General features: G+C 41.2%; 1 protein-coding gene and 1 long non-coding RNA gene across 7 annotated transcripts in view; one reads left to right on the top strand and one right to left on the bottom strand.

The window, feature by feature from the left end:
* Nucleotides 1–16,580, bottom strand: part of CYP2J (cytochrome P450, family 2, subfamily J) — a 67,307-nt gene extending 50,727 nt beyond the window's left edge. For 4 of the 6 annotated variants that reach the window (XR_009600188.1, XM_042248814.1, XM_042248859.1 and 1 more), the window contains exons 1-4: nucleotides 16,315–16,580; nucleotides 15,485–15,658; nucleotides 3,000–3,162; nucleotides 17–166 (exon numbers count right to left, since the gene is read on the bottom strand). Coding sequence is in view for 5 of the 6 variants with exons in the window: in XM_042248814.1 (XP_042104748.1) it covers nucleotides 17–166; nucleotides 3,000–3,162; nucleotides 15,485–15,658; nucleotides 16,315–16,524 (697 nt within the window). In the remaining variant the exon portion in view is untranslated. 6 annotated transcript variants of the gene reach the window in all.
* Nucleotides 16,581–18,327: 1,747 nt separating this feature from the next.
* Nucleotides 18,328–25,228, top strand: part of LOC132659220 (uncharacterized) — a 59,023-nt gene continuing 52,122 nt past the window's right edge. Inside the window, exon 1 of the long non-coding RNA XR_009599362.1 lies at nucleotides 18,328–18,488. This is a non-coding gene — a long non-coding RNA (uncharacterized LOC132659220). The remainder of the gene's footprint in view (nucleotides 18,489–25,228) is intronic.

Genomic DNA, 25,228 nt, shown 5'->3' on the forward strand with positions numbered 1-25,228 from the left:
CCTAGGACCTGCTCACCGTTCTTCTCTCCTATTGCTTGGATGAGGAAGGCAACTTCTTCCTGTATGTGTTCCTCTAAGCTTTTCCTTCCTAAACCAAAGTTCCTCAGAGCCGTCAGGGAGAACCTTCTTTGCTCTTTCCATATGTGGCCATTGGACATGATCAAGCCTGGGAAAAAGAAAGCCAACATTATGAAAAGAAAGTCAACAAGACCCATGAGGAACAATGTATCTGACGGAAGGAAGGGGAAGGGCTTTAAGGTGTTTGAAACTATTCAGAGAAATAATCCCAAAGCAATGGATACAATGGCTAGCATTTACTGATTACTCATAATGACAGACCTTTTAGCATTTTTAATGCATTATATAATACTCACAGAACCTCTTTTGAGGTACATCCTATCATAACTGCCAACCCTCCCAACAGTTTTGTTGAAAAGGAAACTGAGGTGTAGGAGATAAAATAAACTCTGCAATGTCACAGAGTTAGCAAGCAACTGAACAGGATTGAAATTCAAGTCTGTCTGACTCCAAAGTCCACTTTTGATGACTTGTCATATAAATATATGTAAATATTTGTATCATGCAACAAACTAAGAATGCACTTATGGATTAGACAAAATCCATATTCACAAGGTAAGTCCTTTAGGTGAGATCTTATCTAAGCCTGGCCTTAAAAATAAATGAATCACTCAAGAAAGCATGGAAGAGTGAAAAATCTATGCAGAGCGGACAACACAGGCAAAGGAAAAAAATCCATCTTTGTGTGTTCAATCAATGATCATTTATTTCATAACTCAGGAGAGGTCACCATCCTTTCATTTCTTTACTTCCAGAGTACACTTCAACTCACTCTCATATCGGACTGTGGCCTCCACCACGATGAGGACATGACCTTCCCTGCTGCCCAGTCCAGGATCCTTTTCAACCTCACCATCACGTGTCAGCAGCATGAGGCACTTCTTTCTTGAAATACTCTCTTCCAATGGTGTCCAGGACACCACATTCTCTAAATTTCCCTCCTTTGTACTCTGACTACAGAGAAATTCTTGTATCTTTTGTTAATTCATCTTCTATTGAATTTTGAAATGATGGAGCTCTTCAAGTCTAGGTCTGAAGTCTTTTCTCTTTATCTATATTTCATGTTGGGGGAAACCTCATTCGTTCCTAAAATTTTAAATCTACTGATAGTTAGTATCTATTTCTGTCCCTCAGCACTAGACACATACACAAGTATCTGCTTGACTCTGCAGATTTTAAGGCATTTCACACTCAGCATATCTATAACTGAATTCATTATTTGCTCTATACGACCCCCAGGCCAGCCAACACTTTGTCCTCTTCCACATGTCCCTTCTTTCCTTTACCTACTCATTTGGGTGTCTACCTCAACACCTCACTCTCCCTCTGTCTGGGTCAACATGTCCTATTGGATTTTCCTCCTGAGAAACTTACACACATGTATCTTCACAGTCACTCTCCTGGTCTAACCTGTTGGACTGCCATTTCTCACCACCTCCCTGGTCTAGGCCAGCACCTCCTCTCACCTAAAATGCTGCAATAGTCTCTTTCTCCCTTTATCCCATTCTTCACGTTGTAGTTTAGAGAAGTCTTTAAAATGGACCATGTAAGGATGATGATCCCTTTCTATACTGCAACCATGCAGGAGCTTCCATTGTTATTAGGATAAAAAGCAACATCCTTAATTTGCATGAACTATTCCTGTTCAACTCAGCAGCTTCATCTCCATTTAATCCCTGTGCGGCAACACCGGCCACCTTTCAGTTCCTCCAGTTCAGTGTCCTTCTTCCCACCTCAGAGACTTTTCATACTCCATTCATTCCCTCCACCTGATAGTTTTTTCACCTCATGATATTAATTGTCACTGTGTTAGCTTTTCCTGAGACTCAGGATATTAGACACTCCTAAGAAGTACATTGCGCTCTTATCTTCATAACACTAAGGTCTTAAATTGCTACAGTACCTGATACTATTTTCCTGAATGAAATGTAAGTTACAGAAAAATAAGGGCTTTGTCATTCTCCTCACTGTTCTGTCACTGGTACCTACCACCAGGCTTCATATGGCAAATAAGCACAGTGAATGGATATAGAGTTAATGGGTAAAATATTTCAAAGGGAAATTGAGAAGCACCTGCATAATATGGTGCTTTCATAGAATATATTTGAGCTTTTCTTTTAGATTTTTAAACGTGTGAATTTAATAATCATTTTAAGTATTTATGCTAAACCCCTCTTTTTTCTTTTCAGTGATTTTACTTATTTATGGCTCTGCTGGGTCTTCAGTGCTGCAGGCTTTTGTCCAGTTGGGACAAGCAGGGGCTGCTCTCCAGTTGCAGTGTACCAGCTTCTCACTGCGGTGGTTTCTCTTTTTGCAGAGCACAGCTTCAGTATTTGCACAGGCTTAGCTGCTCCGTGGTATGTGGGATCTTCCCAGAAGAATCCATGTCTCCTACACTGGCCAGCAGATTCTTTACCACTGAGCCACCAGGGAAACCCCAAACCCTCCTAACAAAAACAGAAGGCTCGAGATATCTTGTAAGGCACAGCCTTAACAACAGACCACAAGAAGTGAGACGCAAGAAGGGATCACATAATCAAGAGGGGGAGGAAGCTGATCCACATCCATTTTCCTAGGGGAACAGATCTGAGTGGAGAAAGAGAGCCTGAGAATTCATTGCCTTTCCTCTGCTTAAAAACACATCACATCACTGAGTGAATGAGGATACTTATTTATTAAAGCATCCAGAGCGAGTTCATGCAGGTGATGTCGCTTTGCCCAAATCCCTGACATTAGGGTGGACCCTGCCAGGTGCCCTGAGGAGGTACCTTCAACAGGGAAATGTGGGCACTCAGCTTCCGTAAGGGGTAGGAACTTATGAGGGGCCTAGTCCCTGGGAGTGTTGGAGAATTACAGAAACAAAAGTACCTTTCACAGACTATAAGAGTATCAAACGTACACATCTTATATTAGAAACTTACCATTTTCCTTAAAAACACGTTCTCGAATAGGGGTTATGGGGCGGTTCACAAAGTTTTGGTCCTGGTGGACAAGGACTTCTTTGATTAAGGGCAATCCAGTTATAACAACTGAAGGCAAGTCACCGAGTTCCAGGCTAAAAAGGTTCCCGTATTTCTTCACAAACTAAAAAATAGTAAAAATAGTCATAGAATATGCACATGTCTGTGTATCATGGAATGTAGAGTATGTTTGGCTGTGGGAGCTTGGATGGGGACAGGAAGGGTGTGTGTCTGTGTGTGTGTGTGTGTGTGTGTGTGCATGCATGCGTGGCTGTGGGAGCTTGGATGGGGACAGGAAGGGGGTGTGTGTGTGTGTGTGTGTGTGTGTGTGTGCATGCGTGGCTGTGGGAGCTTGGATGGGGACAGGAAGGGTGTGTGTGTGTGTGTGTGTGTGTGTGTGCATGCATGCGTGGCTGTGGGAGCTTGGATGGGGACAGGAAGGGTGTGTGTGTGTATGTGTGTGTGTGTGTGTGTGTGAGCTTGGATGGGGATAGGAAGGGTGTGTGTGTGTGTGTGTGGGTGTGTGTGTGTGTGTGCATGCATCCATGTTATGCACCCAGGTTTGATGGGGATGTTTCTGTTTCCAATTCTCCTCTTCTCAACTAGCCTCAGGTCGAATCTACTATAGGACGTGGACATCCCTTATAAACATTCATTCATATGTTCGACTTCCTTGAATTGAGTATCCACCATTTGTCCTGAGAACAAGGCATAAAGATTTAACAAGATAAACAAGGTATCTAACCTCAAGTATCTTTGTGTCTATAAAGGGCAGAATTCAGTCCATGTGCCTTATCAGAGAAGGCAGAGATGTGGTTAGTGAACATGGACTTAGTAAATCACATCTGCTTAACCAGGAGAGAATATCCTTTTCCTCAACATGTTTTAGGTGACAGAAAATTCATCATAAGGCTGGGAGAAGAGCACACTGATTCTTGAGCTGAGTGTAAGTCTTAACTCTGTGGCTGATTAGCTGTGAGCTCCAGGGAAAATTGCTTAGTTTTTTCTTTTCTTTTTTTTTTTGAGCCTCAGTTCCCCAGTTGTAAAGTGAGAAAATAATTCTTTCCCTCAAAGGATTCTATGGAGAAAAATGAGAACAGAAATGTGAAAGGCACTTTGTTCCCTGGTCCCTGGCAGATAGCCACTAGAGTCTCTGGGGAATGAATGGGCTCTGTGTGCAAAGGGATGTGGGTGTGCTTGTTCATGGTGAAAGATAGGACAAGAGGACAGAGATGATGTGAGGAGAAAGGCCCTGGTGGTCACAGACAACCACATCTACCGGGTGCCTTTCATAACTACCTTTCACGTTCTATCTCATTTAACCTACAACTGCCCTGTGGCAGTAATGATTTTCCTGGTCTTTCAGCAAGAAGTAACTTAGCCAAGGTTGCAAAGCTATTGCACGTTGGTGAAACTTTCCAGGCATTATGTAAGATTTAAGGACAAAGCCATTGACCTGGGGTGGTGATAGGAACTTAGAGTTTAGTGGATGTGAAAGAAAGAATGTGAGACTGAGGGTGAGGGATCTGGGGGGAGAGGACAGAGAGAGAATGGAAGAGTGGGTGGGTGGGTCAGGAGTATACACAAATGTGCAGGTATGTGCAAATATGACTTGGACTGCAGTCAACAGTCATTAATCAATGTCTTCCCTGATATGTTTACTCAAGACAGCAATCTAGATAGGCCCTGCCTCTGCCCCCAGTATGCAGGGCTGTGTCCTGCTGCAGGCTGTGGTATCAAACAGAAGCACGTATTTCCTCCACGTGTCGATGGCCCCATCTCCCCACCTGCCGTGACTGATGCTCCCCCATGTCACTCCAAATGCCCTGGACCCCACTGTCCCATCAAAGCAGATACCATGGATTTAGTCTCATTCCACCACCCTGCTCCCATGCTAAAGGCCAAGCCTGAACTCAGTCCTTCCATCATTCTTTTGGTCCAGTCTTCCAGCTGTGTTTGCTCATCACCAGCACAGTAAATCTGTCTTGTTATAAAGAGAAGAGCCAGGATTCCATCTGAGTCTGGTCTGCCTTTAAAGTACATGTCTTTGTTCTAAGAAATGGCAGGAATGGGTCTCTTAAATCAAGACATTTTATTTCACTGTGCTGAATGCCTGGATGAATTTCTTAGGTTTTACTTTAGAAAGGATTTCTTGACTATTTTAGAATATACAGTAAAAATATTTTTGGAATGGCTGAAAATCTCAGTTTAAACTAAAGAACTCCTACTGACAATGGATACAATCTGGAACCTCACTTAGCTTGTTTTCGGAAGGGATTAGGCATTCCATTAGTGTTTACTGAAATGAACTTCTACAGAGTTCTATCACTTAGAACTTTCTGCCCAAGTATATTACTAGTCCAACAGAACTAGATCAAACATTTTTATGGTGTGATCAACAGTGTAAACGTGGATACATCAAATGACCTCCTGCAGTCCTGGTACCAATGATGGTGATGTCTACCAATTCTTAAGTAACCATGCCAGTCACAATGCCAAGGGCTTGACTTGGAGGTAAACGTAAGTCCCAGTGTCATCTGAGATTTTGTAAGATAGAGAATACACTTCAAAGTACAACAATAAACCAGTTGTTAAGAAAGGGACAGTATAAGGGAAAAAAGAGGTTAAAAATAAGGTTGTTGGTCTCCTACACTGTTGGTGGGGATGTAAGAAGGCCCAGTCACTATGGAAAACAGTACAGCGTTTCCTTAAAAAACTTAACATAGTGTTGCCATATGACCAGCAATCCTACTCCTGCCATACTTTCGGACAAAACCATAACTCAAAACAATACATGCACCCTTATGTTCACAGCAGCTCTATTCACAATTGCTGGGACATGGAAACTACCTAGATGTCCATCGGCAGATGAATGGCTAAAGAAAAGGTGGTATCTATATACGATGAACTACTACTCAGTCATAAAAAGAACGAAATAATGCCATTTTTGACAACATAGATGGACCTAGAGAATGTCATACTAAGTGAAGTAAGTTAGAAAAAGACAAATACCATATGGTATCACTGATATGTGGAATCTAAAATATAACATAAATGAAGTGAAGTGAAGTGAAGTCCCTCAGTCGTGTCTGACTCTTTGCGACCCCATGGACTGTTGCCTATCAGGCTCCTCCGTCCATGGGATTTTCCAGGCAAGAGTGCTGGAGTGGACTGCCATTCCCTTCTACAAAACAGAAACAGACTTGGACATAGAGAACAGATGTGTGGTTGCCAAGGTGGGGCATGGGAGATGGATGGAGTGGGGATTTAGGATTAGCAGATGCAAACTATTATACATAGGGTGGAAAAACAACAAGGTCCTGCAGCATAACACAGGGAACTATATTCAATATCCTGTGATAAACCATAGTGAAAATGAATATCAAAAAGAATATATATATAAATAAGTATATATATATATATATAAAATGAATCACTTTGCTGTATAGTAGAAATTAACACAGTAGTGTAAAAAAGGTGGTTCAGGAGGCTAAAACAGGCTTAAGAAATGAAAACAGAAAAATAAACAGAAAAGGAATAGCATAGTAGCTATAAGAGGCAAATCAAAGTGATAGGTTACAGGAAATTTCATATGAAGGATAAAATTCCCACATGTAAGATTAAGCACTTAAATAATAAAATAGAGCAAAATAAATGTTTAGGACAAAAAACTTAGAAGTGTTGAGTTGGTGAGACAAGACACTGAACCATGAAATATAAAGTTGAGGAAGATACTACTTTATCTAATTTCTTAAACCCAAAAACCAACAGACAAAAACACAAAAAGAGAAGAGGAAAAAAAGGAAGAGTGCACCAATTCTTACTCCCACTAGCAGTGACAGCGTCTGTGCACTAATACTCACCAGCGTGTGTGTGTGTGTGTGTGTGTGTGTGTGTGTGTGTTTGGAGGCAGGCTGGACACAAGGAGGACTAAGATTCTCTCTTATTTATTAAACTATATTTCAAAATGTGTCACTCAATGTATTTGTATTGCTTTTATAATTAAAAAGTGCTTCTATCCAATAAAGCACAAAAAAGAAACATAAGGACATAGGAAATAAAACTTCATGGCATTTTATACAATTTTTTAAGCAATAAAATCATTTGAATATAGAGTATGTCATGGATCTGGTAAAGGAAAATCCTTTACACATGAATACATTTATGCATAAATGCAGTTCACCAGTCCCCTGAGGTCCATAAACTCCTGCTAAGAATACTGGTCTAACTGGTAGTTCTTGGGATTATACTAGGTTTCTGAGAATAGCCTGTGGAAATCAAATTCAAGTTCAGTCCAACAGATTTTTATGAACTGGTTTGGAGTTGTCAGGTACCTTCTGACATTGCTATGTTATATGTGGGGGCAATACACAGATCACTATGCAATGGTGTTTTCCTGAAGTGTCAAAGCCTCCTGGGGAAGGCTGACTGCAGAAAAAAACTAATGCATAGAAGATGATATATGTTACCATTCTGGGGCAAGGGGTATGAAGCTATTGACAGAGGAGAACAATTTCCACTCAAGATATGGGAGAAAGTGTCCAAGAGGACATGATATTTGGGCCAGACTGTAAATGAAGGTCAGGGTACCGGCAAAAGGACATGTATTGTGAAGGCAAAGATTTTAGACTGTGGGAACGGCATACACAAATGCAAAGACAGGGAATCATGGGCTTTCAGGACTCTCTTTCAGGATTCTCTTCAAGAATGCTCTCTTTTCTGACTACAGTATAGGTTCATTAAAGAGCACAAACCCTATGGTAGGTCAAGGCCCGTTGCTGGGGGTATAGGCCCTGAAGTTTAAGATGCCCTCAATCTAATGGAGCATACAGATAAGTAAACAGTTCTTATTAGTATTACCATTCTATACAATAAATTATCAAATGGGGGAAAGTAGGTAACACATAAGGGGGCCAGAGACTAGCATACATTCCTGGAAACAAACAAACAAACACCTTTTTGTTTACGCAGGAAGAGGGAAAACAAGCCTGACAAGATACTGCGATCTAGACCAAGAATATCTTAATGTCAAGTGAAATAATTTGGATCTTGTTTTGTTTCTAGCTAGAAAACTGAATGAGAGGTAAGGGCTGTTGCTGCTGCTGCTAAGTCACTTCAGTCGTGTCCGACTCTGTGTGACCCCATAGACGGCAGCCCACCAGGCTCCCCCATCCTTGGGATTCCTCAGGCAAGAACACAGGCATGGGTTGCCATTTCCTTCTCCAATGCATGAAAGTGAAAAGTGAAAGGGAAGTCACTCAGTCGTGTCCGACTCTTCGCGACCCCATGGACCACAGCCTACCAGGCTCCTCTGTCCATGGGATTTTCCAGGCAAGAGTACTGGAGTGGGGCGCCATTGCCTTCTCCAGAGGTAAGGGCAGTGAATGCTTAAGAACATGGATTTGGAAGTTATGCACATCTGTATCCAGCTTCTGCTTGTTACTTTCTATGTGGTTTTTGCTTTAGTTATTTACCTTCTCTCTTTCCCAGTTTTCAAATCTATAAAATAGGGGCTATTACTAGTTTCCATCTTTGGGATGGTGGTGATAAGTAACCACAATACTAAAATAAATAATAAAATTATTTATTGTTATTGATATATTTGAGAGTGTATTTTAGCAAAATGACTCTGGTTAGATCTGGACAAAGGAATAGACAGGAAGTGGCCAGAGAGTAGATGGATGAAGCCCATACAGAAATCAGGCCAGACAAGTGATGCCTGGTATGCAACCAATGACTGGTTTTTCCTTGAATCTGTTACTATAAGTTTTTGAAGAAGGCGGGGGTGGCTGGTAGATATAGGAAGACGCATCAACTATGCACGAAGCACCTTGGCAATAAACTGATATTTAGGAACTTATTAGGTTCTTATAATAATCCTATAATGCATTCTTTGTTTTCAGAAAAAGAGGCAAAGAGATAGCACAGCTGATGGGTATAAAATTGGGCTCTTTATAGCTCAGTTTGTCTCATCTTTAAATGAAAGTATGAAGATATTATCTCTCTTCTTCTGAGTGACAGACTCCCTAAAGATTAGTTGGCCACATGACATCCCAATTAAAACCCACATTCCCAAGCTTCTCCAGGTGAGGCCAGTGAGACAACTGACAACGGGAGCAGGGGTGATATGTGCATCTTCTGGGTGATGTTCTTACAGGAAAGTTGCTTCTCACCACCTCCCCCTTCCCCTTTTCATGGAATGGACCTTACGCACGATGATCGTAGGATGAGAACAATAAGACAGAAGGAACTGCGGTTTCTAGATGACCCTGTGGTACAAAGCAGTCTTCCAATCCTGGTCTTCTGACCTATATCTGAACTTACTTGTGTGAGAGAGATAAATTTCAATCTTTTTTTTTTTTTTAGACGACTGTATTTTGGGGCCTTTTTTTATTACAAGCAGCTCCATGTATATCCTCACTAATACATTTATTTATCTTATCTACGGTTCTCCCACTTCAGTCCAATAAGATTTTCTCTTACTTAAAAACATGCTCCTACAATAAGCCATGTAGCTGTGGTACAGAAAGTTTAGAAAAAGGAGAAAAAATAAGAGTGGTTCATGGTTCCCATCATGCCATATAAATTGGCCAGTTTCTTCACTGCCCTCTCACTTCATTTTACCTGATGTCACTTCCCCCATTTAAAAATCTCCCGTCTACTTTACTCCACATAACCTCTTGCCTAAGATTCCTTTCCAGGTCGGCCAAATTAAGCATTCTATAGGAGCTGTCCCCATTGCTTCCCATTCATAATGATCCCACATAATGACATCTCACCTGGTTTACCACAAAGTTTATACCCTACATTTCATCATACACTGCCTTGTACTGTGTCTGTCATATGATAGTTCAGTTCAGTCGCTCAGTCGTGTCTGACTCTTTGCGACCCTATGAATTGCAGCACGCCAGGCCTCCCTGTCCATCACCAACTCCTGGAGTTCACTCAGTCTCACGTCCATCGAGTCCATGATGCCATCCAGCCATCTCATCCTCGGTCGTCCCCTTCTCCTCCTGCCCCCAATCCCTCCCAGCATCAGAGTCTTTTCCAATGAGTCAACTCTTTGCATGGGTGGCCAAAGTACTGGAGTTTCAGCTTTAGCATCATTCCTTCCAAAGAAATCCCAGGGTTGATCTCCTTCAGAATGGACTGGTTGGATCTCCTTGCAGTCCAAGGGACTCTCAAGAGTCTTCTCCAACACCACAGTTCAAAAGCATCAATTCTTCGGCGCTCAGCCTTCTTCACAGTCCAACTCTCACATCCATACATGACCACAGGAAAAACTATAGCCTTGACTAGACGGACCTTAGTCAGCAAAGTAATGTCTCTGCTTTTGAATATACTATCTAGGTTGGTCATAACTTTTCTTCCAAGGAGTAAGCATCTTTTAATTTCATGGCTGCAATCACCATCTGCAGTGATTTTGGAGCCCAGAAAAATAAAGTCTGACACTGTTTCCACTGTTTCCCCATCTATTTCCCATGGAGTGATGGGACCGGATGCCATGATCTTCGTTTTCTGAATGTTGAGCTTTAAGCCAACTTTTTCACTCTCCTCTTTCACTTTCATCAAGAGGCTTTTTAGTTCCTCTTCACTTTCTGCCATAAGGGTGGTATCATCTGCATATCTGAGGTTATTGATATTTCTCCCAGCAATCTTGATTCCAGCTTGTGTTTCTTCCAGTCCAGTGTTTCTCATGATGTACTCTGCATAGAAGTTAAATAAGCTGGGCGACAATATACAGCCTTGACGTACTCCTTTTCCTATTTGAAACCAGTCTGTTGTTCCATGTCCAGTTCTAACTGTTGCTTCCTGACCTGCATACAGATTTCTCAAGAGGCAGGTCAGGTGGTCTGTATTCCCATCTCTTTCAGAATTTTCCACAGTTTCTTGTGATCCACACAGTCAAAGGCTTTGGCATAGTCAATAAAGCAGAAATAGATCTTTTTCTGGAACTCACTTGCTTTTTCCATGATCCAATGGATGTTGGCAATTTGATCTCTGGTTCTTCTGCCTTTTCTAAAACCAACTTGAACATCAGGAAGTTCATGGTTCATGTATTGCTGAAGCCTGGCTTGGAGAATTTTGAGCATTACTTTACTAGCATGTGAGATGAGTGCAATTGTGCAGTCGTACGATAAGCACTTTATAAATGTCTGTTGCATAAATGAACCTATGAATAAGTCAATTACCCTCTACCTATAGCATGAAAAGTCAGATAGCATCAGTAGAGAATAAGTATATGGGTCAAATAATCATGTGTCCAAGGCCTTGTTTGGCCATTACCTAGGCTGAATAACTTAGCTTAACTGCTTTACTATTTTCAGCCTGTTTCCTCAGTGGTAAAATGGAAACATCGAAAGATTCCTAACTTGTGTTCCTTTTGTGAAGATTAAATGAAAATGAATCCACAGACAAGACCTAGCAGCTAGTTAATGTTAAGTGCCTGCTCTGTTGCTCAGTCATGTCCAACTCTCTGCAATCCCTGGACTGTAGCCCACCGGGCTCTTCTGTCCATGAGATTTTCCAGGCAAGAATACTGGAGTGGGTTGCCATTTCCTCTTCCAGGGGATCTTCCCAACCCAGGAATTGAACCCACATCTCCTGTGGCTCCTGCATTGGCAGGCAGATTCTTTATCACTGAGCCACCTGCAAAGCCCTGTTAATATTACAGCAGATAGTTAATGATAGGTACTGGTAGATAGGTAAGTAAAGATACATAGGTAATGATAGATAATGATAAGTGCTTAATGTTTCCAAATTGCTTGAATGCAAATTTAATTACAGCCAAATCACATTATTTAAACTCTATTTTTTACAACCAGAAATATTTAATTGCAAACTTATATAAAATAAAACAACACTTCTGATGAAAAATCTTTTGCCAGAGATAAGGCCCTAGGCTCAGTATCACCCTTGGCCAGTTTTATGATATGAGGCAAATCATTTAACCTCTCTAGTCATATCTATCTTAATAGTAAAACAAGGGCACAGATCAAGTTTCTGATTTCAGACAAGAGTGAGTAAAAGCATCCCATTTTACTCCTCCTCAGCATCATGATACTAACTGGCACATAAAAAATTAACACCAATAAAGCCCCGTTCTTTGTAGCTAATGAACCAGACAAAGAGTGGTCCACCAGGACAGAATATACCATAAGAGATGTAACCCTCCCCCATCCTGATGGAAAGCTACAGTACTAACGATGCATGAAAACTTGCCTTCATCCTGTCTCTGCATCCTGTCTTCATCCTGCCTCTACAGCAAGGCGGTACTTCTTCCCTACTGAGTTTGTAAGCTGAATTGTAACTATCTCACCCCTGAACTGCAGAAAACAGACTCCTTGAAGGAGTCAGTGGGCAAAATCCTGATTTCTACAACTCTACAAAAATAAGGAAGTACCCATATTCCATGGAGATAATATGGTTAGATTACTGACTTCTCCCCACCCCCTGCAGTAAGGAAGAGGCTACCCTACTCAGAGGGCCCCCAGTCTTTTGTCCCCATCCTCATTCTCTCCAGCCTGCACCGAGGAGAATGTGGGTTAGAGTCCTATTGAGGTAAACAGTATATAAGTGGAGTAGACCAATACAGCACTGCAAAGGCTTTATAACCTAAATTGATACTTGAACCACAATTCACAAAAGTGAACATTCTAAACATAGGCAGGTTGACTATCTGCAAAAATAAAAGAGTCATGTAGCAAAATACACAAAATGCCCAGAGTCCAAAATTACTCATGTTATCAAGAACCAGAGAAATCTCAAAGTGAATGAGTTGAAACCAATACTGAGATGATAAAGATACTGTAATTACAGATTAAAGACTTTAAACCAGCTATTGAAAACATGTTTTGATAAACAATTACACTTTTGAAAAAATTTTAAATAGAAAATCTTAACCAAGAGCCAGAAAATATACACATGAACAAAAAAGAAATTTTAGAATTGAAAAACAATAACTAAACAAAAACTCATTAGAGCAATTCAATGGCAAAGTGGTAATGACAGGATAATCAGTGAAACTGAAGACATCAGCAGGAAGTGTCCAATCTGAACAACACAGAGAAAATAGACTGAGAAGAGATAAAAAACTGAGCTTCAGGGACTGATATTAGAATAGGAGAAGATCTATCACTTGTGTCATCAGTGCCAAAGAGTACCAGAAGGAAAAAACATGGACTTGAAAAAATATTTGAAGGAATAAAGGCTGAAAAATTCTCAAATTTGGTACTAGTAAAACTGACTGAGGCAAGAAGTTGTGAGTGAACCCAATAAACCCAAAGAATTCAACACTAAGGCATATAACTGAATTTCTGAAATCTAAAAACTAAGAAAACCTAGCTTTCAAAGCATGTAGAGGAAAACAATTCATTACTTATGGGGAGCAACAGTTCAAATTACAGCAGATTTCTCATGAGGAGCACAAGTTCCTAGGCCAGAAAGAAGTAGCACTACATTTTCAAGGGTTTAATAAAAGAAACTGTCAACCTAGAATTCTATATCCAGTGATAATATACTTCAGAAATGAAGATGAAATAAAAACATTCTGAGATGAAGGAAAGCTAATTTTTTTCAGCAGACCAGTTCTAAAAGAATGGCTAAAGAAAGTTCTTCAGAGAAATAGGTAAACATTGTAGACTAATCTTCTTGAATTTAACACACTGTGTTTGACAGTTAAAAGAAAAATTATAATACTGTCTGAGGTGGTTCTCAGTGTATATAGAGATAATATTTAAGATAATTTATATATTACAAAGTGGGGGAAGGTAAAGGGACCTAAAGAGTTTTAAGATGTGTGTATTCTACCTGAAGTGGTAAACCATGACACTTACTGAATAAGTTACGTATGCATAGCATGCAATCTTTACAGCAAGCATTTAAAAAAAAAACAATACAAAGAAACATACTCAAAACACTATGGATAAATGAAAACGGAGTTCTAAAAAAATATTCAAGTGACCTACAGAAAGAGAAGAAAGGAGAAAAAACAAAGAGTAAAAAACAAGATGAGTGAAAAAACAAAGTGAAAAGTAGGAAACAATAAATTGGCAGACTTAAGTTTTAACAAATCAATAATTACATTAAATATAAATGATCTAAACTCATCAATTAAATGCTTGATATTAGAAGCATGAACAAAAATTTACCCACCTATATGTTTCAAATATAATGATATAAGTAGGTTAAAAGTAAATAAGTAGAGAAGCATATACTATGTAAATATTAATCAAAAGAGAGCTGAGAGCTGGTGTGGCTATACTATATCAGATAAAGTAAAATTCAGGGAAAGAAAATTACCAGAGAAAAAGAGGGACATTACCTAATAATAAGATAACAAATTCACAAAGATGACATAACAATTTTAGTGCATATGTGCCAAATAAAAGAGCTGTGAAACACATACAAGAAAACTACCAGAACTGAATAGATACACAGAGAAACCTGTAATTATAAGCTGCAGACTTCAATAAGCCTCCCCTAGTAATTGATAGAATTAGTAGGTAAGAAGTCAACAAGGGTTCAGGAGCACTAAACAACTGATTCATCTAATAAGGTCTAATTGAGATGTAGTACAGAACATTCCACTCAACAAGGACAGAATGCATTTTTTTCCAAGTATGTATGGACTCTATCTTGGGTCAACTTTAACATACTTTTTTCAAAGTTGAAATCAGGTATGTTCTTTGACCATAATGGACTCCAACTGGAAATCATTAACAGAAAGAAAACAGGAAAATCTGCCAATACTTGGAAGTTAAATAACATATTTATTAAACAAAGGTACAGGCTTAGACTCCTTAGAAAAGACCCTGATGCTGGGAAAGATTGAAGGCAGGAGGAGAGGGGGTGACAGAGGATGAAATGGGTGGATGGCATCACCCACTCGATGGACATGAGTTTGAGCAAGCTCCCGGAGTTGGTGATGGACAGGAAAGCCTAGTGTGCTGCAGTCCATGGGGGTCGCAAAGAGTTGGAAATGACTGAGCAACTAACTGAACTGAACTGACAGGTTAAGGAGACAAGCTTTAAAATTATGGAGACAAATCGTCATTTAAACGGTACCAACTGTGTATTTCTTCCAGAAAGTTGATAAAAACCTTCTCTATCTGAACTTGAGTTTATATTACAAACTTGTGTTTAAAGTGCTCCAGGCATTCAAGGGGAACTGTTATTTGTTGGGAACCTATAATAAGCGGTGTTAGTATTGACCATTCACTGGTTTATTTAATGTTCGCAACCATCAATCACAGTGCTGTCTGTCAGCAAGATACCTAGGATGAAAGGCAGGGAAGCAGCTGAAGGTGCTTGAGAAAGTGCTTTTATGTTGGAGGAAATATTAAGGAATTCAGAATGGCCACAATTAGGGAGCCCTGATGGGAGATGATTATAAAGAAATGGAAAGAGGTTACAAGAAGGGTTCCAAGTAGCTCCTGCCATCTTGCCTGCCAAGTCGCTTCAGTCCTGTGCGACTCTGTGGGACCCCATGGACTGTAGGCTGCCAGGTTCCTCTGTCCATAGGATTCTTCAGGCAAGAGTTCTAGAGTGGATTGCCACGCTCTCCTCAAGTAGCTCCCTAAGGAAGAACTCTGGGAAGCAGCAGGGATCACTAACAAAATCTAAGCAAAGGAGTGACATTTAAAAATGATGAGTGAGTGTGGACTGCTGGCTGAGGAGGCTAAATGTGAGGGGGCTCAATCCTTGTGGAGTTAGGAGCAATTCAGCCGAAAAACGGTAAGGATTTAGATAGTATTTATCACCATTTTATCGACTGGCAAAATACGGGATTTTTTCCCCAAGGATAATATTAAAAAGATAAACTGATCATATTATAAATAGAAAGTCCCAATAGTATGTAACAAGGCCTTCAGTTAAGTGACTTAGAGAACGCATCTTATCTAACACACTCAATAGTAAACAGTTAACGATGTTTCACCCTTCACCCGGGGAAATCACGGGTGGTGTAATCATGCCAGTCACTGAGGAAAAGAGAGAGGTTCAAAGCAGGGTGCAGTCGGGTGCCAGCTTCAGCCTTCACCCCGCATCTTATCTAACACATTCGATAGTAAACAGTTAACGATATTTCACCCCGGGAAATCACGAGTGGTGTAATCATGCCAGTCACTGAGGAAAAGAGAGAGGTTCAAAGCAGGGTGCAGTCGGGTGCCAGCTTCAGCCCGCTTCAACCCCCATCCTCCCGCCCTCGGTACCCGGAATGGCCCCTGTCCCGCAGGTCAGGGTCAGGACGCGCGCGGGCACCTTCGCCCGCTCCTACCCGCTGGAGCGACAGGTGCCCCTGCTCAAAGTCCAGTTGGAAGAAGTTGCCTACGAAGGGCAGGCGCGGGGGCCCCGGCGGGTAGTTCTTTGGCCGCTGCCTTTTGAGGAGATCACTCAAGAGGAGAAAGACGACGGCCCCCAGCAGGACAGTGCCAGGACGGAACGCGGTCCAGAGGGCAGCCGCCAGGGAGCCCAGCGCCTCCAACATGGCTGCGCTGGCCCAGCTTCCGCGGTCCAAGCCGGCCGAGGTCCCTGCGGGGCTCTGCCGCCCAGCTGCCAGCACCGCCCTCCTTCCCCGTCTGCCCCGCCCCGCCCCGCCCCTCCGGGTCTGTCTGTCTGCAACTCCACTCCCCTCGCTGCCGCCTCGCCGCCCCTCTGCTGCTAAGTCGCTTCAGTTGTGTCCGACTCTGTGCGACCCCATAGATGGCAGCCCACCAGGCTCCCCCGTCCCTGGGATTCTCCAGGCAAGATCACCGGAGCGGGGTGCCAGTGCCTTCTCCTCTGCCCCTCTAGGTTGCCGCAGAGCTTGATCTGCTTGGGGCTCCTGGCTCTTTCTCAGGCCCCGACTCGCCCCACCGGGGCCCCTATTCCCCTGTGTGTCCACCTAGCCCTTCTACCGCCCACCAGGTGCCTGTGGCCAGGTTCCTAGGAGAACGGCAAAGGTGTTGGAAAAGGCCCGGCTAGAAGCGTTTTTATTACTATTTAGAGAGCCCGTCTCTTCGTGAGAGCGTCAGAACTCTTGGGTTTATGATTTCAGTGCATCTCAGAGAGCGCCGCGGACATTTGAGCTCTGTTTCAGTCTCCGTCTCACCTAAGCATTTGAACCGCGCCTGATAATCAGGAAAACAACAGCACGTGATATTTCTTGGGCGCATGCTACTTGCCAGGTATTGAGTCCCCTTCTTTAGATGAGTTGCTTAATTCTGACAAATTTATGCAGCTTGTAGTTGCTAGCAGAAGTTGAATTATGAATTATGTGGTGAATAAATGAATCCAGTTTACATGCCGCACATGTAAAGGGGGCCCTGTCTTTGTAACTTTTTGAAGGTTAAGAAGCACTACATCACAGCTCTTAACCGTGAGCCTAGTCCTTAACAGGTGTTTAATGAATATTGGAGGGAGGTGTCTTAGTCCTTGTCTTTTTTGGTTTGCTCAGTGAGGTTCTTCCTCTGAAGCCTCAAGATGGTGTAGAAACAGATTCCAAACTTCCATGCTGTCCTGCGTGCCTACCTGTGTCTTACCATTTGTGCGATACACAAAATATGAATCATAGTTCCAGAGGTGCATAGCACACACTCAGATTTTTGACATATACTTAAACTGTTTCTCTAAAAAGAAAAGAGCACTCAAGTCACTTTTCTATCGTCCACAGTCTATAGGGAGATATTAGTCACAGCCTAGATTTTATCCTTCCAGTCCATAGCGTCCTGTTTGACCAGAGTTGTTATGCATCCATGCATTGTTTGTTTAAAAGTTTTTTCTTTTTAGTTGTGCTAGGTTTCTGTCGCCTGGCACAGGCTGCTTCATTGCAGCATAGGGGCTCTGTCTAGTTGCAGCGCACAGCCTTCGTTGTCCCAAGGCATCTGGGATCTTCGTTCCCTAAGCATTCCTGGCGTTGGAAAGCAGATTCTTAAGCACTGGACCACCAGGGACGTCCCATGCGATGCTTCTAACATTTACATGAATGCTGTTTTTATTTTTAAATTTTTTCCCCTTTATCACTTTTCAAAGTAAGCAGTAGGTTTGCCACAGTATCACCAAGAGTAACCGACAAGTATTTCTTTGTGGTTCAGCCTCTCAGTCATGTCCAGCTCTTTGCAACTCCATGTGTGGCAGCAGGCCAGGCTTCCTTGTCCTTCACTCTTTCCTGGAGTTTGCTCAAACTTAAGTCTATTGAGTCAGTGATGCCATCCAACCATTTCACCCTCTGTCATCTGTTTTTAAAATAATTCTTCTACAATCAATATTTTTCTCAGTATTTTGTGTTTGAGATCTATCTGGGTTGAATTTCATGGCTTTAGTTTATTCACTCTAATAGTTCTTTTATTGGTGTGCTACAGTCCACGGGGTCATGAAGAGTCAGACATGACCTGGCCACGGAGCAACAACAAAAGTTCTGTCACTCTCCTACAATTTTTGTAGGGGTATAATGGACATATAACATTGCAAATGGTAAGATTTCCTTAAAGATATATATATATATATCACTCACATTTTAAAAATTCATTCATCCATTGATGGGTGTTAGATTATTTCCATGTTTTGGCTATTGTAAATAACGCTGCAAACAATATGGGCACACCATCCTCTTTTGTATTTTCATTTTATTCAGATAAATACCCAGAAGTGGAATTGCTGGATCATGTGCTGGTTCTGTTTATACACCACAGTTTATTTACCCGTTTCCATATCAGTGGACATTTAGGTTTGTTATCTCCTTCTTTCTGGATTTTCTTTTTTTTTGGTCTTTTGTGAGTTTTTTTGGGGGGGTAGGGTGGGTAGGTTCTTTGTTTTGTTTCGTTTGCATTTATACAGTGCTGCAAGTGAGACTGTGCATGTGCTGGAATGAATGATGTAACATTTAGTATTAGATGATCTCTACTAGCTTCTCATAGACTTTGTATAAATCAAGTGCTGAACTTTACCTCTAAGGTAATGGTTTTCACATATTTATAATATGTGATTTATACTGACTTAAACTTCTATATGCTATCTAGGTTGGTCATAACTTTCCTTCCAAGGAGTAAGTGTCTTTTAATTTCATGGCTGCAGGCACCATCTGCAGTGATTTTGGAGCCCCCCAAAATAAAGTCTGACACTGTTTCCACTGTTTCCCCATCTATTTGCCATGAAGTGATGGGACCAGATGCCATGATCTTCGTTTTCCGAGTGTTGAGCTTTAAGCCAACCTTTTCACTCTCCTCTCTCACTTTCATCAAGAAGCTTTTTAGTTCCTAAGCTGAGCGCCGAAGAATTGATGCTTTTGAACTGTGGTGTTGGAGAAGACTCTTGAGAGTCCCTTGGACTGCAAGGAGATCCAACCAGTCCATTCTAAGGGAGATCAGCCCTGGGTATTCTTTGGAAGGAATGATGCTAAAAGCTGAAACTCCAGTACTTTGGCCACCTCATGTGAAGAGTTGACTCATTGGAAAAGACTCTGATGCTGGGAGGGATTGGGGGCAGGAGGAGAAGGGGACGACAGAGGATGGGATGGCTGGATGGCATCACCAACTCGATGGAAGTGACTCTGAGTGAACTCTGGGAGTTGGTGATAGACAGGGAGGCCTGGCGTGCTGTGATTCATGGGGTTGCAAAGAGTCAGACACGACTGAGTGACGAAACTGGACTGAACTGAAACTTCTATATGAAAACATTAAGAATACATCTTTAAAAACAAAGATGCAACTTCAACTTCTAATTTGGTTTATCATTGGTTTCTCTGAAACAGGGTCTCTAAGCTGTGATTAATATTTTTTCATATAATGAGTACTCTCAGGATACTGTGTAGCCAGTGGTAAGTGCAAAGGGAAAAAAAGCATTTTCAACCTTAAGACTTTATTATTATCAGTGTGACCTTTCCTGGCTGAATATTGTTCTCTTCTTGTTCATTAGGTCAAAATAAAAATCAGCACAGGTATTTTGTTCTTAATATATTAAAATATAATATGACTTAAAAAGCTTTTAGGTATAATGTCTATTTAGATCTGCCCGTTATTTAAACTGAGTGTTTGTTTTGATGATAAAGCCTCATGTTGTAGTTGTTCAGTCACTAAGTCCTGTCAGACTATTTGTGACCCCATGGACTGCAGCATTCCAGACTCCTGTCCTTCACTATCTCCTGAAGTTTGCTCAGATTCATCTCTATTGAATTGGTGATTCTATCTAACCATCTCATCCTCTGCTACCTCCATCTCTGTTTTTCTTCAGTCTTTCCCAGCATCAGGGTCTTTTCCAGTGAGTCAGTTCTTCTCATCAGGTGGCCAAAGTATTGGAGTTTCAGCATCAGCATTAGTCCTTCCAATGCATATTCAGGGTTGATTTCCTTTAGGATTGACTGGTTTGATCTTGCTTTCCAAGGACTCTCAAGAGTCTTCTCCAACACCACAATTTGAAAGCATCAATTCTTCAATGCTCAGACATCTTTATGGTCCAGCTCTCATATCCATATGTGACTACTGGAAAAAACGTAGCTTTGACTAGACTGATCTTTGCTGACAATGTGATGTTTCTGATTTTGAATACTCTGTCTAGGTTTGTCATAGCTTTTCTTCCAAGGAGCAAGTGTCTTTTGATTTCATGGCTTCAGTCACTGTCTGCTGTGATTTTGGAGCCCAAGAAAAGAAAACTGTCACTGTTCGCAATTTTTCCCTTTCTATTTCCCATGAAGTAATGGGGCTGAATGCCATGATACTAGTTTTTTGAATGTGGAGTTTAAGCCAGCTTTTTCACTCTCCTCTTTCATCATCATCAAGAGGTGCTTTAGTTTCTCTTCACTTTCTGCCATTAGATTGCCATCATTTGCATAGCTGAGGTTGTTGATATTTCTCCTGGCAATCTTGAATCCAGCTTATGATTGTCCAGACCTGCATTTCTCATGACGTACTCTGCATATAAGTTAAATAAGCAAAGTGACAATATGTAGCCTTGTCATCTTCTTTTTCCAGTTTTTAACCAGTCTGTTGTTTCATGTTCAGTTCTAACTGTTGCTTCTTGACCCACATACAAGTTTTTTAGGAGACAAGGTGGTCTGATAATGTCATCATTTAACAATTTTCCACAGTTTGTTAAGATTCACACTATCAAAGACTTTAGCATAGTCAATGAAGCAGAAGTAAATGTTTCTTCTGGAATTCCCTTGCTTTCTTTATAATCTGATGAATGTTGGCAATTTGAGCTCTGGTTTCTCTGCCTTTTCTAAACCCAGCTTGTACATCTGAAAGTTCTCAGTTCATATACTGCTGAAGCCTAGTTTGAAGGATTTTGAGCATTACCTTGCTAGCATGTGAAATGAGCAGAGTTGTATAGTAGTTCAAAAATTCTTTGGCGTTGACCTTCCTTGGGATTAGGATAAAAACTGACCTTTTCCAGTACTATAGCCACTGCTGAGTTTTCCAAGTTTGCTGACATATTGAGTGTAACACTTTACCAGCATCATCTTTTAGGATTTGAAATAGCTTAGCTGGAATTGCATCACCTCCACTAGCTTTGTTTGTAGTAATGCTTCCTAAGGCCCACTTGACTTCACACTCCAAAATGTCTGGCTCTAGATGAGTGACCACACCATCGTGGTTATCTAGGTCATTGAGACCTTGTTTGTATGGTTCTGTGTGTTCTCGCTACCTCTTCTTAATATCTTTTGCTCCTGTTAGGTCTTTAAGGTTTCTGTCCTTTATCATGCCAACCCTTGCATGAAGTGTTCCCTTGATAGCTCCACTTTTCTTGAAGAGATGTCTAGTCTTTCCCACTCTTTTGTTTTCCTCTATTTCTTTTTGTTGTTCATTTAAGAAGGCCTGCTTATCTCTCCTTGGTATTCTCTGGAACTCTACATTCAGTTGGGTATATCTTTTCCTTTCTCCCTTACCTTTTGCATTTCTTCTTTTCTCAGCTATTTGTAAAGCCTCCTTAGACAACCACTTTGCCTTCTTGTGTTTCTTTTCATTTGGGATGATTTGGGTCACTGTCTCCCTTATAATGTTACGAATCTCTGTCTAGAGTTCTTCAGGCACTTTGTCTACCAGATCTAATCCCTTAAATCTATTCATCACTTCCACTGCATAACCATAAGGGAATTGATTTAGGTCATACCTGAGTGGCTAGTGGTTTTCCCTACTTTCTTCAATTTAAACTTGAATTTGGCAATCAGGAGGTCATAATCTGATCCACAATCAGCTCCCAGTCTTGTTTTTGCTGACTGTATAGAGCTTCTCCATCTTCAGCTTCAAAGAATATAATCAATCTGATTTTGGTATTGACTGTCTGGTGGTGTTCCTATGTAGAGTCGTCACTTGGGTTGTTGGAAGAGGGTGTTTGCTACGACTAGTGTGTTCTCTTGACAAAACTCTGTCTTTGCCCTGCTTCATTTTTGTACTCCAAGGCCAAACTTGCCTGTTACTCCAGGTATCTCTTGCCTACCTACTTTTACATTCCAGTCCCCTGTGATGAAAAGGACATCTTTTTTTGGTGTTAGTTCTAGAAGGTCTTGTAGGTCTTCACAGAACTAGTCAATTTCAGCTTCTCCGGCATTAGTGGTTGGGACATAGACTTGCATTACTGTAATGCTGGAAAGGAACTAAGATCATTCTGTCATTTTTGAGTTCATTCTGTCATTTGGAAAGGAAATGAGATCATTCTGTCATTTTTGAAATTGCACGCAAGTACTGCATTTCGAACTCTTGTTGACTATGAGGGCTACTCCTTTTTTCCTAAGGGATTACTTTGGCAGTAACTGCTCTCTGTTATTCTGTTCCTTGTCTGTATTTTTCGTCTTCTGGGCAAGGGCTTCCAAATGTAAGTGATGGATCTCCAACACTGTTCACTGAACCACCCTGGGACTCTAATTCTAAGGCCCCCAACCCCCTCTCTTTAAAAGCCAGTGAGCACTGTGTCTAACTGAATCTATCTGGGAAGTCACAGAAGAAGCAGTGGAACTTTGTAGTTTTCTTGCAATGAGGTTTATGGGGGAGGTAGACAGGTATCTCGGAGAAGGCAATGGCACCCCACTCCAGTACTCTTGCCTGGGAAATCCCATGGACGGAGGAGCCTGGTGGGCTTCTGTCTATGGGGTCGCACAGAGTCGGACACGACTGACGCGACTTAGCAGCAGCAGCAGATAAGTATCTATAGTTCACTCTAGCTGGCTGCTACAGTGGAGGTTCCTTCAACAGATGTTGTGTGCCTCCAGAGTGGCAGGCGTCATGCCAGTAAAGGAGATACCATGGTACCCAAAAATATATCAGTTCCTCTTCTCGTGGAGCTTACAGTCTAGATGCTGTGCCCCAAAGAACATGAGTTCCCAGATCTATGATTAGTCTTCATATGTTTCAGACATTTCCTCTTTATGCACTGCTGCTGCTAAGTCACTTCGGTCGTGTCCAACTCTGTGTGATCCCACAGATGGCAGCCCACCAGGCTCCACCGACCCTGGGATTCTCCCGGCAAGAGTCCTGGAGTGGGGTGCCATCGCCTTCTCCTGCAGGCAGTGTTTATTTCACTGTTACTCACACCCTGAGACAGTTCTTGCTGCCTCTTAGCTTCTCATAGCTGGAAGTCCAGTATGAATCAGGCGTTTTGCTCACTAGTCCCATTTATGCTGTAATGTTGCTCATTATTCTGTCATTATTTCCTTGATGTTGCAGAAACATATCTGTGTCATCACCAAAATATTCCACTTCATTTTAAAGCTGGCTAGGATCAGTGGTCAGCCATGAATTAAAAAAGCACCCTCAAACTCTTACATTCTATTCTGGGTTTTGTGTCTTTTCTGTCTTGTAAAAAATATTTATCTTTATTTATTTATTTGACTGCACCAGGTCTTAGTTGCGGCATGCAGGATCTTCATACTTCCTTTAGGCATGTAGGATTTTTAGTTTCAGCCATGAACTCTTAGTTGCAGCATGTGGGATCTAGTTCCTTGACCAGGGATTGAACCCAGACCCCCTGTATTGGGAGTGGAGTCTCAGGCACTGCACCAACAGACAAGTCCCTGGGTTTTGTTTCTAATAGCTATAGGACTTTCAGGACATCATTTAGCCTTTCTGAACTTCACTTTTTAGTATTAAAATGGAGACCAACTATTTGTATTTATCTTCCTCAAAACTGTAGGGCAATTCCAGTGAGATAATGAGTGTCAAAATGATTTGTAAAATGTTTTTATTTTATATCTACTATTCTTTAAGAAGTTTCTCTTTATTTAGCACTTGCTCCCTGTATCAGTTAATCGACATTCTATACATACAAAAATCACCCTATTTGAAAATGTTTAGCTTAATAACTTTTACAAATTCAGATAATGCTAGTCTTCAAAACAACTGTATCAACTCACTCCATCATGCACACATGTACACACCCATTACACATACACAAACATAATGACTATTGATCATATACACTTTTAAGTTCTTAACTACCTTTATTATTTCACTGTTCTTTTACTTTGTGCATATCAAACCAGCACAGAAAACCATAGTGAGAGTGGTAGTATTGCTGGTAAGATAAATAAAGGTATTATTTCAGTGGCCATTAGAGATAAAAATTGAAAGTGATAAGAAAATGTTGTGTATCGCACATATAATTAGAATGAAATAATTGATTCTTGAGAATAAAGATAAAGTCATGTAAGCCAAAAAAAAAAAAAAATCGACTCTACGTAACTTAGGAAGAGACATGATTGTAGGGCTAATGGGAGACTGAGAGGAGGCTTAGAAACAGGATAAGATCCAGGACTAAATTAAAGACATCTTCAGTCATCCAGGCTGCAGGAACCATTCCACTCTCCCAACTGGGCTTCCCTGGTGGCTCAGTGATAAAGAGTCTGCTTGCCAATGTAGGAGATGTGGGTTCGATCACTGTGTTGAGCAGATCACCTGGATAAGGAAATGGGAAACCACTCCAGTATTCTTGCCTGAGAAATCTCATGGACATAAAAGCCTGGTGGGCTACAGTCCATGGGGTCACAAAAGAACTGGACACAGCCTAGTGACTAAACAACAGCAATGCATATGTATATATATAAATACACACATATACAAATACAACTATATATGTAGTACATATAAAAGATATGTACATGGGCAGAGATATACATACCTACCTACACACATATTACTATACAAACATAATTCATCATACAACATGTGACAAACGTTGATGGGTGACCAGAATCAATGAGGGATGGGGAAGAGGGATGAATAAAA

This window comes from Ovis aries, chromosome 1 (assembly GCF_016772045.2).
Source record: "Ovis aries strain OAR_USU_Benz2616 breed Rambouillet chromosome 1, ARS-UI_Ramb_v3.0, whole genome shotgun sequence".
Lineage (NCBI taxonomy): Eukaryota > Metazoa > Chordata > Mammalia > Artiodactyla > Bovidae > Ovis > Ovis aries.